Source organism: Engraulis encrasicolus, chromosome 9 (assembly GCF_034702125.1).
Source record: "Engraulis encrasicolus isolate BLACKSEA-1 chromosome 9, IST_EnEncr_1.0, whole genome shotgun sequence".
Classification (NCBI taxonomy): domain Eukaryota; kingdom Metazoa; phylum Chordata; class Actinopteri; order Clupeiformes; family Engraulidae; genus Engraulis; species Engraulis encrasicolus.
Window position 1 is genome coordinate 37,681,099 of NC_085865.1, and position 14,616 is coordinate 37,695,714.

The 14,616-nt window shown below is 46.2% G+C and overlaps 1 protein-coding gene across 3 annotated transcripts in view; it reads left to right on the plus strand.

The window, feature by feature from the left end:
• dnajb6b (DnaJ heat shock protein family (Hsp40) member B6b) overlaps positions 1-14,616 on the plus strand; it is an 82,850-nt gene that overhangs the window by 25,194 nt on the left and 43,040 nt on the right. For all 3 annotated transcript variants that reach the window (XM_063207087.1, XM_063207089.1, XM_063207090.1), the window contains exons 3-5: positions 3,515-3,624; positions 9,691-9,756; positions 11,489-11,593. In XM_063207087.1, the coding sequence (XP_063063157.1) occupies positions 3,515-3,624; positions 9,691-9,756; positions 11,489-11,593 (281 nt within the window). The remainder of the gene's footprint in view (positions 1-3,514; positions 3,625-9,690; positions 9,757-11,488; positions 11,594-14,616) is intronic.

A 14,616-nucleotide genomic window follows, 5' to 3' on the forward strand; every position in this document is an offset into this window, starting at 1 on the left:
TCTAGCAATGATGTATTCTTCCTCTTCTTCATCATCTTTCCGTCTTCCTTCCTCCTTTCTCCTCTTCATCCTCCATCCTCACAGCTCCTCTTCCTTTTGCTCTGCCTGATCTTCTCATTTCTGGGGACGATACATTTCCCCCTTTTCCAGTGACTATTTCCTCTTCCTCTTCCTCCCTCCTCATGTCTCCTCTTCCTCTTGTTCTGTCTCTTGTCCTCATTTCTAGGAAGGGCGTACTGTATCCCCTTTTCTCATCTGTTGTGACGTTTCTCATTCAGTGTGACCGAGGTGTCTCAGTTAAGCCCGTCCCTTTCTTCAAGCTTTGCCTTTTTGTCTTTATTCTATTTTACCACCTTTCGCTTTCATTGAATTTCTTCTCTCTTTCCATCCATCTTTCGTTCTTAAGGGTGGCAGTAGTGATTGCATATGCAATGCAGAATAGAGAGGATATAGTACTACTGGAGAATACAGAGAATATCTGAGCTCTTGGGAGTAAGCAGAGACAGTTGATGAAGTAGAGATGGTTCATTAGGAGTTTTCAACATCAATGTGATGTAGCGGTAGCCTACATACACACCAAGATATCCACCTTGGCATAACGTGTTCGGGAGCATTGCGAGTCCGAGAGGTTCGCGGGCTGCCTTTCACACTGCACAGTCAGCGTCCACATTCTATCCACGGGCAGCAGCCATTCATTTTCAATGGAAGCCGCTCATTGAACGCGGACGTCCGCACAGGAAAATAGACTCGAGTTCTATTTTCAAGGAGCATCGCGGACATGTCCGGTCGGGTCGGACATTCGCCGCGCTTACACCGCGCTTACACCGCGCTCCTGTGTGCAAGGCATGATCTGTTCATGTATTCTAACCGTTTTGGACTGATACCGGACACGTGGAGTGGACGTTAAGTGGACGTCTGCACTTGCGGTGTGAATGCACCGTAAGGTTCTAAGCTGCAATCCTATGGCAACCATGCCCCTTTAGGAGACTAGGAGAATGACTGGAGCTCAATGGAAAGTCAAATTCATTTTGGACACCAGACTTGATTCCACTTTGTTGCATTGGTGACACATCATGGTATGATTTATTATCTTGCTTACCATATTGAGGATCTTTGGTAAGTAGCCTACTATACCAGGTGGTATAACTGGCAATCAGAGTAAGTTATGGAGGGGGCCTTAGTAGTGATAGTAGTAGATGTTTATGATAGTAGTAACATCAATATTATTAGTAGCGCAGTAGTAGTGATTGCATGAGGCTATATCTCAGCAAAACACTGCAGACATCTGAAGTCTCGAAGCAGCTGGCTCAAAAGGTCAAGATCATCTTCTGTTCCTACTCAGTCACTCCTCACCTCCTTACACACACACACACACACACACACACACACACACACACACACACACACACACACACACACACACACACACACACACACACACACACACAGAGTATGCACACACACATACATGCTTTGCCTCTGGGATTAGTTTTGGTTATTGTATCGCATCTCTCTCACTCACGCACACACACACACACACACACACACACACACACACACACACACACACACACACACACACACACAGTGACCATAAGCTCCGTCCTGGTTCCTCAAACTTCATCCTTGTATGCTGGCTAATAATGTAATGGTCTCGTAATCTGTGTGACTCATAATCATGGATTCTGGGGACTCTGGGAAAAGTATCGGGGATGAAGTTTAGAGGACTCCAGATTTTGTTAAGCTGTGGGCGTGTAGGTACATGTAAAACGCTGTGTCTGCATGTGCAAGTGTGTGCGTGTGTGTGTGTGTGTGTGCGCGTGTGTGTGCGTGTGTGCGCGTGTGTCTGCGTGCTTGTGTGTGCCTGCGCGCATGTGTGTGTGTATATGTGTGTGTGTGCGTGTGTGTGTGTGCGCACGCGTACGTGTGTGTGTGTGTGTGTGTGTGTGCACGTGTGTGTACATGTCATGTGCGTTTGTGATTTGTGTGAATGCACATGTGTGTTTGTGTGTGTGTGTGTGCGTGCGTGAATCCACGCCCTCACGCGTGACCGTTCAATGCATCTCCACTCTCCACCCTTATTCATTTTCACAATGTGGCAGAAAAAGAGAGCTGGTGTTATGATGAGGCATTTCCATTATTGACTTCCATGGACTCAGCTATTTTGTACCCCTTTCAGGGGGTTCAGGCCGCATGAAAGGCCCCAGAGAGGCATGTTCTTTTGGAGCATTGAGAATAGCAAATCCCCCCCACGCCCCTTTTGGATTCTTCTTGTCCGGGGGGGTATCGACGGGCAGAGGCTTTTTTTTTCTTTTTAAACAGTGCTGAGGCCACAGATGTGCTGACACAGTTGGTCTACACACACACTAACTGGACTAGTGCATGCATTATGAAGAATATGCATGTCCAACCCACTCATAGACCTCGCTCTCTCTTGCTCTCTGTCTCTCTCTCTTGCTCTCTGTCTCTCTTTCTGTCTCTGTCTCTGTGCCTCTCTTTGTCTCTGTCTCGCTCTCTCTCTCTGTGCCTCTCTGTGCCTCTCTGTGCCTCTCTGTGCCTCTCTGTGCCTCTCTGTCTCTGGCTCTGTCTCTGGCTCTGGCTCTCGCTCTCGCTCTCGCTCTCGCTCTCACACTCTCTCACTCTCTCACTCTCTCACTCTCTCACTCTCGCTCTCACACGCACGCACAGGCTCCCCTTATATCAGCCCCCTCTCCTCTACTGTACATTTAGAAATCCAAGCATGAACGCTTTTATTTTTGTCTCCTCTTGATAGGAGCGAGTACTGAGGTGCACCTGCGGGGTGATGATGATGATGATGGCGATGGTGGAGATGATGATTATGATGATGATGAGCTTTCAGATTCCCTGCTCTGGTATCAGCCCGCGCCTGGCCTTCAGGGTTGATGTGTCATGATTCAATCATTTTTTATTAATCAGAGATATGTTTCATAAGAGGCCAATCCCTCTGTGGCTACTGCAAGCCTCAAGCGGAATGGAGCTCAGAGCCTGATGGAGCCGAGGGAATCACAACAGAATCTTTTTAGTCCACTTTTCAATATCTCGTTCATGTTGTTGTGTCTCCCTCAACCTTTTGAAGTGAAATGAATTAGGGGTGTAAATCACAGCCTCCATTACGATACGATACGGTATCGATTTCTTAAAGCAGGGATTCGATTATTTTTGGTACTTAAAGAATTCCCCACGATACGATGCGATTAGATTAGATTCGATTTTTTTCAATTACTTTTCCACTATTATTGTGTTATGGAGCGAGGGCATTGCACAGGGGCCAGCTATTCGATTCTTTTCGATACTTAAGAATGCCCCACGATACGATGCAATTCGATTAAATCGCCGGCCGATACTTCGATACATTTCGATTTTATTTACACCCCTAACTTGCATGTGTGTGGTCCGTGTCTGCATAACATAAGTGCCATCTCTACTGCTGTGGAAAATTGGGATTATTCTATAATAACAGCATGTATGTATTGTATATGTCTTCCCTGTACAGGTACAGAAAACAGGCCCTGAAATGGCACCCAGACAAGAACCCCGATAACAAGGACGAGGCGGAGAGGAGGTTTAAGGAGCTCTCAGAGGCCTATGAAGTGCTGTCAGATGGTAACACTCTCTTTATATCCCTCTGTCTGCCTCTTTCTCTTTTTTCTCTTTCCCTTTCTCTTTTTCTCTTTGTCTTTGTTTGTCTTTGTCTTTGTCTTTGTCTCTCTGTCTCTGTCTCTCTCTCTCTCTCTCTCTCACACACACACACACACACACACACACACACACACACACACACACACACACACACACACACACACACACACACACACACACACACACACACACACACACACACACACACACACACACAGTCTTTCTGCCAGTAACTCTGTTTCAGTTTTTCTCGCTTTCTTTGCATCTGTCCATCTGTCTGTCTGCCATCATCTGTATTTTGTCCGCTCTTTCATTCTGTCTGTTTTTGTTCATCTCTATCTCCCATGTCCATGTCAATGTTCAGTGTCTCATTTTTAGACGAAGCTAAACAATAAGGCAGTAATAAGGCCACACATTATCCACGTTTAGCAGTTTGTCACAGTATCCACGTCTGCTTCAAGCAATTTGTCTGCATACATTGATATAATCATATGATCATCATTTCTGTTTTGAAAAAGCCCCGAATTTGCACATGATCCACTTCCATCCCTTGTGTGTTTGTGCTCAGCACACTGGACTGAGTGATGTTTGAAACCGCAGGCGAGCCACAATAGCTGTCCTTATGTGGCCACCAATTTGTCATGCAGAGCAGCGCCTGCCCGTCAGCTTGTTTGGCTTTGTGAACCCCGAAATTTCCCTTGTTGTGGAGTTCTCCTGACTCAAGTTCTGCGGAAAAAAAACAAAGCAAGTTCTGTAAAATGAGGGTAGTAAACAAAGACAAGACTTACATACTGTCATTATGACCTGCTTTTGTGAGCCATAGTAAAGTCATCACAAGTATGGCCTGTTTTTTGAAAGCATAACAAAGTCATCGCAGCACAGCACAAGCCTACATTTCCTGACCCGCCAGCTCTTCAGAAGTGTGTCTGTGTGAGCATGTTCGTCAGGGTCACTTGAGCTTTTGTTAGAGGCCATTGTTGCTGTCCCCATTATGTGGCATTTATAGGCTTTGGACACTGGCCGTGGTTGTGTGTGCATGTGTGCGCATGGTTGTTTGTGTGTGTGTTTTGAGGCTGTGTGTGTGTGGTGTGTGTATTTGTGTGTGTGTTTGGCAGTGTGTGCGTGTATGTGTGTGTGTGTTGTGCGGTGTGTGTGGTTGTAAAACTATCCCATTGGGCCCTTGCGTGTGATGGATGGAGCTCATTTGGCCACTAGCTTGCGGTGCTTTCCCTCATGGCTGGCTGTGACGCTTCCATCAGCCACTCACTGCCACTGCTTATGGTAGACACTTGCTGCTGCCTTCTCTCTCTATCTCTCTCTCTATCTCTCTCTCTCTCTCTCTCTCTCTCTCTCTCTCTCTCTCTCTCTCTCTTTCTTTTTGTCTTTCTCTTGTGTGTTTTCTCTCTCTCTCACACACACTCTCTCTCCCTCTCTCTTTCCCTCTTTCTCTCTCTCTCTCTCTCTCTCTTGCTCTCTATTTCTCTCTCTCTGTCGTTCTCTCTCTCTCTCTCTCTCTCTCTCTCTCTCTCTCTCTCTCTCTCTCTCTCTCTCTCTCTTGCACACTCACACTCTCTGTCACACACACACACAAGCATCCACTGCCCTCTCTCAGTATGCTGTGCAGTGTTAATTCAACCCATAGAGAGTTAAATGTAACTCTCTTCTGCAGGGTGTATTGTTGTCCTACACTGCTACTCTCTGCTACTGCTCATCATCATCATCAGCCACTCACTGCCACTGCTGCTGCCATCAGACTCTCACTCACCCAGCCACCCACTGCTCCCACACAGTACATTTTGCAGTGGTAAATCAACACTTAGTTACAGTTAACTCTGTGAAGTAGATGTATTTTGTCCTTCTCTGTGAGTGTTGAATTTAAATGTAGGCTCTACACAAGCACCCGCTTCTCCCAACAGAGGCGTGCCAATACTGAGTTCTGAAAGTTTTAAACAAAAATCCATCCCACGAAGTTCCTCCAATCAGTTTGTCTGTGAATATCCTCAATCATGCCGTTTGAAACCTGTAAGAAATTCATCCTGTTTCCAGGATGAGAAAGTATTAAAAGATCGGCTGATTGTAATCGTGTCACTAGACATGTGGATTAGCTACTTAGTGAAGTCGCCTGTGTTATAAGGCACAAGGTCCACAGACCTGCATTGCATGCAACGAATTCTCTATCGGGCTGAACGCGCCCATACTGTATAGATTCGCCACAGAGGAGATGAGCCATTGTTGAGCAACTGGACCTCCAGGCAAACCACCGTTTTATTCTTCACTCCTCCCAAGGTACTTAACCCCTTTGTCTGTGAACATTTCTGCAGTTTATCAATTATTAAGTGAAATACTGTGGTTTTTGCCATGGTCTCTTTTGCACTTTGAGTTTGCAGCTGTTTCTTTCTCGCTTCCCATAAATTAAAAATGGCGTGAATGTGCTGATGCTGAAATGATTCTCTGCCAGTCCCACCCTCCCTGTGGCCTTTGTCTCTGCTTAGTGGTACCATCCCCTGAACCGTCAACTGAACCAGCATTACCAGTGTACCCAATCTCCAGTTCTCAGAACTATTTTGTTTTCCCTCTCTCCTCCCTTACTTTTGCTCTTGCTCTCTCCCTCTCTCTCTCTCTCCCTCTCTCTCTCTCTCCCTCTCTCTCTCTCTCCCTCTCTCTCTATCTCCCTCTCTCTCTCTCTCTCTCTCTCTCTCTCCGCCCACTCTCTCTCTCTCCCCCTCTCTCTCTCTCTCTCTCTCTCTCTCTCTCTCTCTCTCTCTCTCTCCCCCTCTCTCTCTCTCTCCCTCTCTCTCTATCTCCCTCTCTCTCTCTCTCTCCCTCTCTCTCTCTCTCCCTCTCTCTCTATCTCCCTCTCTCTCTCTCCCTCTCTCTCTTTGCGTATGCCTTGGGGTTGCTGTGCCCTTTTGACAGACTGAGTTCAATCATAAAGCCCATAATTACTAAGCGAGCACAGGATTCCGGTTGCCATGGCCTGCGCTGCGTGGCATTCCGAGTTCCGCAGCATGTGGGTTTAGGCCACATTAGTTAGTTACTTAGCCTACTCCTCAGCTCCCACGGTACAGCCACGCTGATGCCCTAATCTAATGCTGTGGCCGGGGGAATAGACCGCTCATTTCATTAGCACAAGATGTTAATACAGTGGGTCAGGGTTGCAGGGAGGGATGGGGGATGGTTAGAGAGATTGAGGAAGAGAGGAGGAGAGAGAGAGAGAAGAAAGAACATTGAGGGGAGAGAAAATCATCAGAGCTGAAACATATAAGGCGAGGCACAATGTCTGAAATCAGGAGCGGGACAGACACCAGGCTAAATTTAACATTTGCTTTGGAGATGAGTCATAATAACTTTCAAACGTTTGATAATGTGTAAGGCTTATCATTTTTTCAATGCTTTTTCTGCTCTGGATAGTGTGAGCGGATCTCTGCGAGAGTGAGAGAGTCTCTTTGTTAGTCATTGAGGCATTCCTGCACAGTGTCCACAAGCCCGAGTGTGCAGGCCGGGTCGAAAGCTGGAGCAAATGTTGAGAGTGAACAAACAGTGGTCCTCATGACCGAAACAATATTTACCGCCTTCGTGTGCGCACCAAGCAACAGTCCTCCCAACAGTACGCCATCACCTTTTAACGGGCCGGGATTCTCAGGACTGTAAAAACGTCTCTTTGTGCGGCCGGCCGCTTCACATCCAAGTGGCCGGCGGCCTGATAGAATAGGGCTCGTAAATATGAGGTTGTCTACTCTACGCTGTGCTGTACGACTGTTGAAAAGGGCTGCAAGCAGTGTGTGTGTGTCAGGCTGGTTGGCCGAGAAAGGTCCGGTATCTGTGGAAACCAAGAAGATGGTCCAAGACCCGAAGCGATTGGCATAGGTCTAGCATGAGCTTAGCGGGAGCTTTCGCCTCATTTCTAGAGTTTCTCAAACCCATCTCTCTTGTACAGCCAGCAGAGAAGGATGTCTTTGAAAGTTGGGAAAGTAACATTTATGCCCCATATTTATTCCGGCTAATTCATTGAGCCAGATGGATCCGTTGATCCATTGAGCCTGTAGAACAGATTCAGCTAATAAGTGAAATCACCTGAAGTCACCAGAAGGAAAAGCCCACATCTACCGGGTGCCCCTGTGTTGGTGTTATTACATGATTATGAGGTGCAGCACAATAAGGACTGTGTTGTTTGAGAACAATGGCTTTATTCTGTAAATTGGTAATGTAATGTTGTTATAATACCAGGTCTCAGGATAAGGCAGGAAAGCTGCTCTGAGAACATATTGGTCAAAGTGAAAGTAGGAAGTTGGAAGGTGCTGGTGTAATTTGCCGTTTCGTCTGTTGGAAGAAAGCACATGTGGTTTCTTGGCTGAGCCTTATCAGGCCACTCTGTGTGGGGCTGCATGTGTGCGTGCATGTGCGTGCGTGTGTGTGTGCGCGTGTGTGCGCGTGCGTGCGTGCGTGCGTGCGTGCGTGCGTGCGTGCGTGCGTGCGTGCGTGCGCGCGCGTGTGCGTGTGCGTGTGCGTGTGTGTGTGTGTGTGTGTGTGTAACAGGTGGTCATGCATGCTGTTAGGGTTCATTTTAGCCTACACACCTGCTGCCCACTTTCGTTGTGTTTTTCTCCCTCCTTTCTTTGTACAATTTGCCTCAGGTTAAACTGTGGTACAAATCTAGCCAGACACAATTGGGTCACCACCTGAATACGTAGCGATGAGGACACAGCGATCTGCTTTATGTCACCGTGTCCTGGTTGGAACGTGTAACGTCTTCTGTTGTGGTTTCCAAAGCAAAAGAAGCGCCGCCTCGCATGGCTACTGACTTACTGATGTTGAGTTTACTGGAGTTGCTCTGGCGGCAAGAGGCTGTTGAGTCAGATGTGACTGTCTTGGAGGAATCTGTCTGTGTGTGGTGGATGCTGTTTGCATTCTGTGCTACTGAACTGGGTCATGTGTCCCACAGTGTGTTATCAGGTTATAAGCTTCCAGTAGCTCCTCTGTGTAGTCTCAAACTGGCCTGAAATTGCCTTCTTGCGTAGTTAGCCTGGACTGTACACTCAGCTACAACTAGGCCAGTCTTAATGTACACACTCACAACTCTACTGACATTTAGATTAACATTAATAATGTCAACATTGAATGTACTGTCTTACACATTTTGTTGCCGTTTTGCGTCAGTCAATTGTGCTTTCCTCGAAGTCAAGGCTGTGTGGCGCGTGTATCTCACACTATGCAAATCCCACAATTAGGGCTGCACAATTAATCGAAAATAATCGAAAATCGTGATAAAATCGTGAAATCAAAGTCGTGATTTCAATCGTGATTTAATCGTGGCAATAGTGACCTACCTTTGAGAGCGTCCTTGAAGCCAGAACATTTTGATAGGCTGGTGTTTCTGGCCAGAAATCTTTCCACCTAAGTTTCATGCTATTGCCTTTACATATTTATTACAATTCATTTTATTTTGCTCATCCCGTATGTAAACTTAATTCATTCTTGGTCATAGCTTGGTTCTTTGTTATAGTTTTTTTTTTTTAATCGGGAAAAAAAACAATTATCGTGATTTAAAATCGTGATTACGATTTGACCAAAATAATCGTGATTATGATTTTTTCCAAAATCGTGCAGCCCTAGACACAATTACCAGCCACTTTCACTGGAGGGGTTAAGTGCCTTATCTCTGCCCCAGGGGAAAGGGGCACCACTCCCCTCACTCACACTCCCCACCCCACACCCTGTGTGTGCGTGCTTGTGCTTGTGAGTCTGTGTGCTCGTGCACACGTGTGTGTGTCTGTGTGTCTGTGTGTCTCTGTGTGCGTGTGTCTCTGTGTGCGTGTCTCTGTGTGCGTGTCTCTGTGTGCGTGTCTCTGTGTGCGTGTGTCTCTGTGTGCGTGTGTCTCTGTGTGCGTGTGTCTCTGTGTGTGCGTGTGTCTCTGTGTGTGCGTGTGTCTCTGTGTGTGCGTGTGTCTGTGTGTGTCTGCGTGGCCTCCTGATGCTTCTTAAAGGCCACTTGCCTGACGGCAGCATATGCTCTTTGTTTTTTCCCACCAGAGAACAAGAGGAACCAGTACGATAGGTTTGGCAAGGAAGGCCTCAGTCGAGGAGGTGGTGACAGAGGTAAGTCTTATTTAAGTGCTGTTGAACTCACAGAAAACATGCACATCCATCTAAATCAATGTTTTTCAACGGGGGCTGTACAGCACTAGAGAGTCTCGGGTGGGGGGGGCGTGGTGCTCATGCCATTGGGGTATTTTATTTGTTAATCCTAAGGGGTGTGTTTTCAGACTTATGATAAGGTCAAGGGGGCGTTTGTTCAAAGAAGGTTGAGAACCACTGCTCTAAATGCTACTGGGTGCTGGACCAAGTAAACTAAAAGATGCCTAAACTAAAAAGTCTGCCTCACCAAGCATCCTCTTACTATTTTTATAGTAGTCAGTGTCACGAAGTGTCATGACCTATGCACGTTTTGGGCAAGTTCGAAATCCTGTTGCTTGGGAAGTGGTTTCAACCATTGTGTTCTGGACATGACAAAATGACAGTATGTCATTACAGTATGTTTGGGCAGAATATCACTTCTGTGTCTTCCCATCCTTGTGGTATGGTGATATTCAGACAACATTAATGTTCAGAGAGCATTGCCCCTAGGATACATTTTGAGAGCAAAACGCATTCCTTTTCATTTAGCCAGTTACGGTCCAGCCATTCAAATGATTTGCAACCAGCCCGTTTTTCTTGTACTCAGCATGACTCTTAACAGGAAGTGACTAAGATGTTCTTAAGTAAGTACAGTTCCACAGGAAATGGGCACACAATGTCAGGCCCTCTGGCTATCTTTTGATTGGGAAAGTGCCGTAACCAACTGCTTGACACATTAGTACCATTATCTTTGTCATGTGACAGTATGGAAGCGTTACTGTACACTGGTACTGAAAGTGAGTAGTTTTACACCAATACAATTGTAGTAAAGTCAAGTCAAGTCAGCTTGACGTGACTTGACATAGCTATACTACAATTGTATTGTTGTAAAACTACTATAGTATACTGTGTATATATGTAGTGTAAAACTACTCTAGTATATAACACATATATACTATAGTATATAATATTTAACATATAACATAATGTACAGTATATATCATTGTGTAACATAATGAAAATACAGCATATTTCTAACTGGTATTGTTTAATTGTATAATAGTAGAACAGTAGGTGCAAAGGTTGAGCTGAAGGAGCAGGTGTTCTGTGTTTAATGTCTTCCACAGGATGTTTATACTATTGCGTCATGGAAGGCCCACAGTTTAAGGCTAACTTGTCTCTCTCCTCTCCTCTCCTCTCCTCTCCTCTCCTCTCCTCTCCTCTCCTCTCCTCTCCTCTCCCCTCACCTCCCCTCCCCTCCCCTCCTCTCCTCTCCTCTCCTACCTTCCCTTCTTCTCCTCCCCTCTCCTTTCCTCCCCCATCTTCCCTTCTTCTCCTGCCCTCTCCTCTCCTCCCCCATCTTCCCTTCTTCTCCTCTCCTCTCCTCTCCCCTCTCCTCTCCTCTCCTCCCCCATCTTCCTCTCCTCTCACCTCCTCTCCTCTCCTCTCCTCTCCTCCCCCATCCCCCATCTTCCTCTCCTCTCCCATCCCCCATCTTCCTCTCCTCTCACCTGCTCTCCTCTCCTCTCCTCTCCTCTCCTCTCCTCTTCTCTCTTCTCCTCTCCCCCCTCCCCCATCTTCCTCTCCTCTCCTCTCCTCTCCTCTCCCATCCCCCATCTTCCTCTCCTCTCCTCTCCTCTCCTCCCCCATCTTCCCTTCTTCTCCTCTCCTCTCTTCTCCTCTCCTCTCCTCCCCCGTTTCTCCTTTTTCTCAGGAGGACACTATGATAACCACTTTGGTGGTGGCTTCACATTCCGGAACCCAGAGGACGTCTTCAGGGAATTCTTCGGCGGCCGAGATCCGTTTGCAGACTTTTTCGGTAAACACAGTTATGCGATCTTGTAACTTTCGCGTCTTTGAGGCGAGCCAGCAGTGAACTTGGACAGGGTGATGGGTGATCAGATCCAGGAAGGGAAACTCTGTGAACTCAGTCTGGTTTGTAATATTTCCAATGAAACGGATTTCCATCTTTTTGATAGTGCATACAGCAAATGGAATGTTTATATCCGTGACGCCACCATTTACAAATGCAATTTGATTTGGCCAAGGGTGACAAAAAGACCCATTGGTGACGTGGTCACATGCGGTTAATCACCTGAGCAGATAGCCACAGATTCTTTTTAATAGATCCGGACCGCTGTCGTAAAGCACAAGTCGGAGTGAGGCATAGCGTCATGATTGGGAAGCCTTTTTTAATACCCCTCAGTAAAACGGTCTGAGATCACTGCATTAAATAAGTGCGTAAAAAGGGGGGGAAAGAGTGAGCCACACGTTATTCTTTTACTGTGTGTTAAGCCTCAAGTCTGGCCATCTCTTTTGTCATCATTTGAAGCGAAGCCTGCTGTTGGAAGTGTCTCCTACTGAGGCTTGGTGTCTCTAATCGCTTAGAGCTTAGCCAGTCAGCAAGCAGAGCCCAGAAGAGATCAACAGAAACCAGAAGGCAAAGAAAAAAACAAACAAACCCAAACGATAAATAACAACAACAACAATGGCTGCTGTTTATCCCCTGGCTGCTCCAGAGCAGGAACCCTTATTATGTGTCCATGGGGGGAGGGGTTTTATCCAGCTGTGAGACTTGGTTGGTGTCCACAGCCTGGGTGTCCAGAACCTCTTAGTACAGCACCACACACACACACACACACACACACACACACACACACACACACACACACACACACACACACACACACACACACACACACACACACACACACACACACACACACACACACACACACACACACACACACACACAGGCAAACACTCTCTCTGCTGCTGCCTAATCCTGCTTAATTACGAGGAGCATCCATCATCCAAGTGTGTCTGTGTGTGTGTCTGTGTGTGTGTCTGTGTGTCTGTCTGTGTGCGCACACGCTCACATACACATTCTTGTGTGTGCACTGCTCATAAACATAGACAAATCTGCTGATGGCCATTCTTCTCTGTTTTTTTGTTGTCAGGATACTCCCTCAGGCTCAGTAAATTACAGTGTCAAGAGTGCTGTTTGTTTGAGGTTAGCCTTTGACTCCTGAGGTTTGGAGCGTAAAGTAGACCAGCACTTTCTCACCATTAGAAGTGAACGGACGTTGGGAATGTGTCTTGGGTGTTGTTAGTATTAAACAGATTGAGTTTGAAATTAGATGCGTGTTTACAGAAGGAGAGAAAAACATCTTCCCGACAGAAAGCAGAGCAGGACTAACGGCAGGCAGTGTCCGTATGTGAGGGAGCAAGAGAAATGGAGGTGGAGAAGGAGATAGGGAACTTGTTTAAAAAAAAGAGTGGAAGAGAGAGAATGGGTAAAGAAAAGAAAGTGGTGGCAGGGAGAGTGTGTGTCAGTATGTGAGGTAGGGCTGGGCTGGGGAAAAAAATATATCACGAAATGGATTACTTTATATCACGATAACGATATACATCACGATATAGCACAATTACATACGTTTTCCGTTATTCTCTTTATTTGCTCTTTATTTTTTCATGTCGCAAAACAACCTTTCTTTAAAATGGATCTTTTTATTGTTATTTTTACAGTTACATGAACTTATAGTGTGTAATGTGACAACATGAAATGTAATTAAATGATAGTAATTTTATCAGTTGTATACAATTGAATATCACGATATAAACGATATAGGAGAAAGGTCACGATATACACTTTTATATCACGATAACGATATATATCGTCATATTGCCCAGCCCTAATGTGAGGGAGAAAAGGAGGTGGAGAAGGAGAGAGGGGGAGCATGTTTTTAAAAAAAAGTGGGAGAGAGAGAGAGAGAGGGTGAGTAAAGAAAAGAAAGTGGAGACAGGGGAGAGTGTGTGACAGCACTGTCTGTCTGGAGTGCTGGTCCGCAGCGGTGCGGTTAAGTCTGAGAGCAGAGTGGTTTGCGGAGTACCGTATGAAGTGTGTCTCTGTACCTGTGAGAGAGGGAGAGTGGCTATTTGTGTGTATAGGAGAGTGGAGAGAACAGACAGGTTTTCCTGGAGTGCTTTTGGAGAGTGTATTGTCTGCGTGCGAGCGCGCGTGTATGTGTGCCTGTACCTGTGTGAGTATGCGTGTGTCTGTCTGTGAAGGAGTGTGTGTGTGCGTGGGAGAGCAGGGGGTGGGTTTTGCAGTCTACACATGAGGGGTACAGCGCATAGGAATGGAAGCTAGATAGTCAGCATGTTTACGTGAGTTTATATATGGCTGGCTGCTAGTAGGCACGTGTGTGTGTGTGTGTGTGTGTGTGTGTGTGTGTGTGTGTGTGTGTGTGTGTGTGTGTGTGTGTGTGTGTGTGTGTGTGTGTGTGTGTGTGTGTGTGTGTGTGTGTGTGTGTGTGTGTGTGTGTGTGTGTGTGTGTGTGTGTGTGTTTGTGTGTGTGTGTGTGTGTGTGTGTGTGTGTGTGTGTGTATGAGACCATCTGTATACGGTATGTGGTACGTATATTTGTGTGTGTATGCGCACGTGTGTCTCTCTGTGTACATGAATGTAATGGATGAGACTTGAGAGCGTATTAGGATGAGACTGATGGGCTTGAGTACCCCTGTAGTACACATCCATGATCCATGCCTGCATTGCGCTTGCCCACCCATATATGCGTCAAGCTAATACATGTTTTTACGCCGAAAGCTTTTTGGGGCTGGGTTGGAGGGGGCATCAGATTGACACCTAGGCAAGGCAAGTTTATTTGCACACAGGTGCAATTCAATGCGCTTCGTATATATATAAAAAAGACTAACAAAGGGTGTCTATGGGTTTTTAAAAAGTATTAAAAGTTGATAAATTCAAAAGGCAAAATTTAATGGCCTTAAAAGTTGTACATTTGCTCAAAAGGTTTTTTTTTATTTTTTTTTAAACGAGCT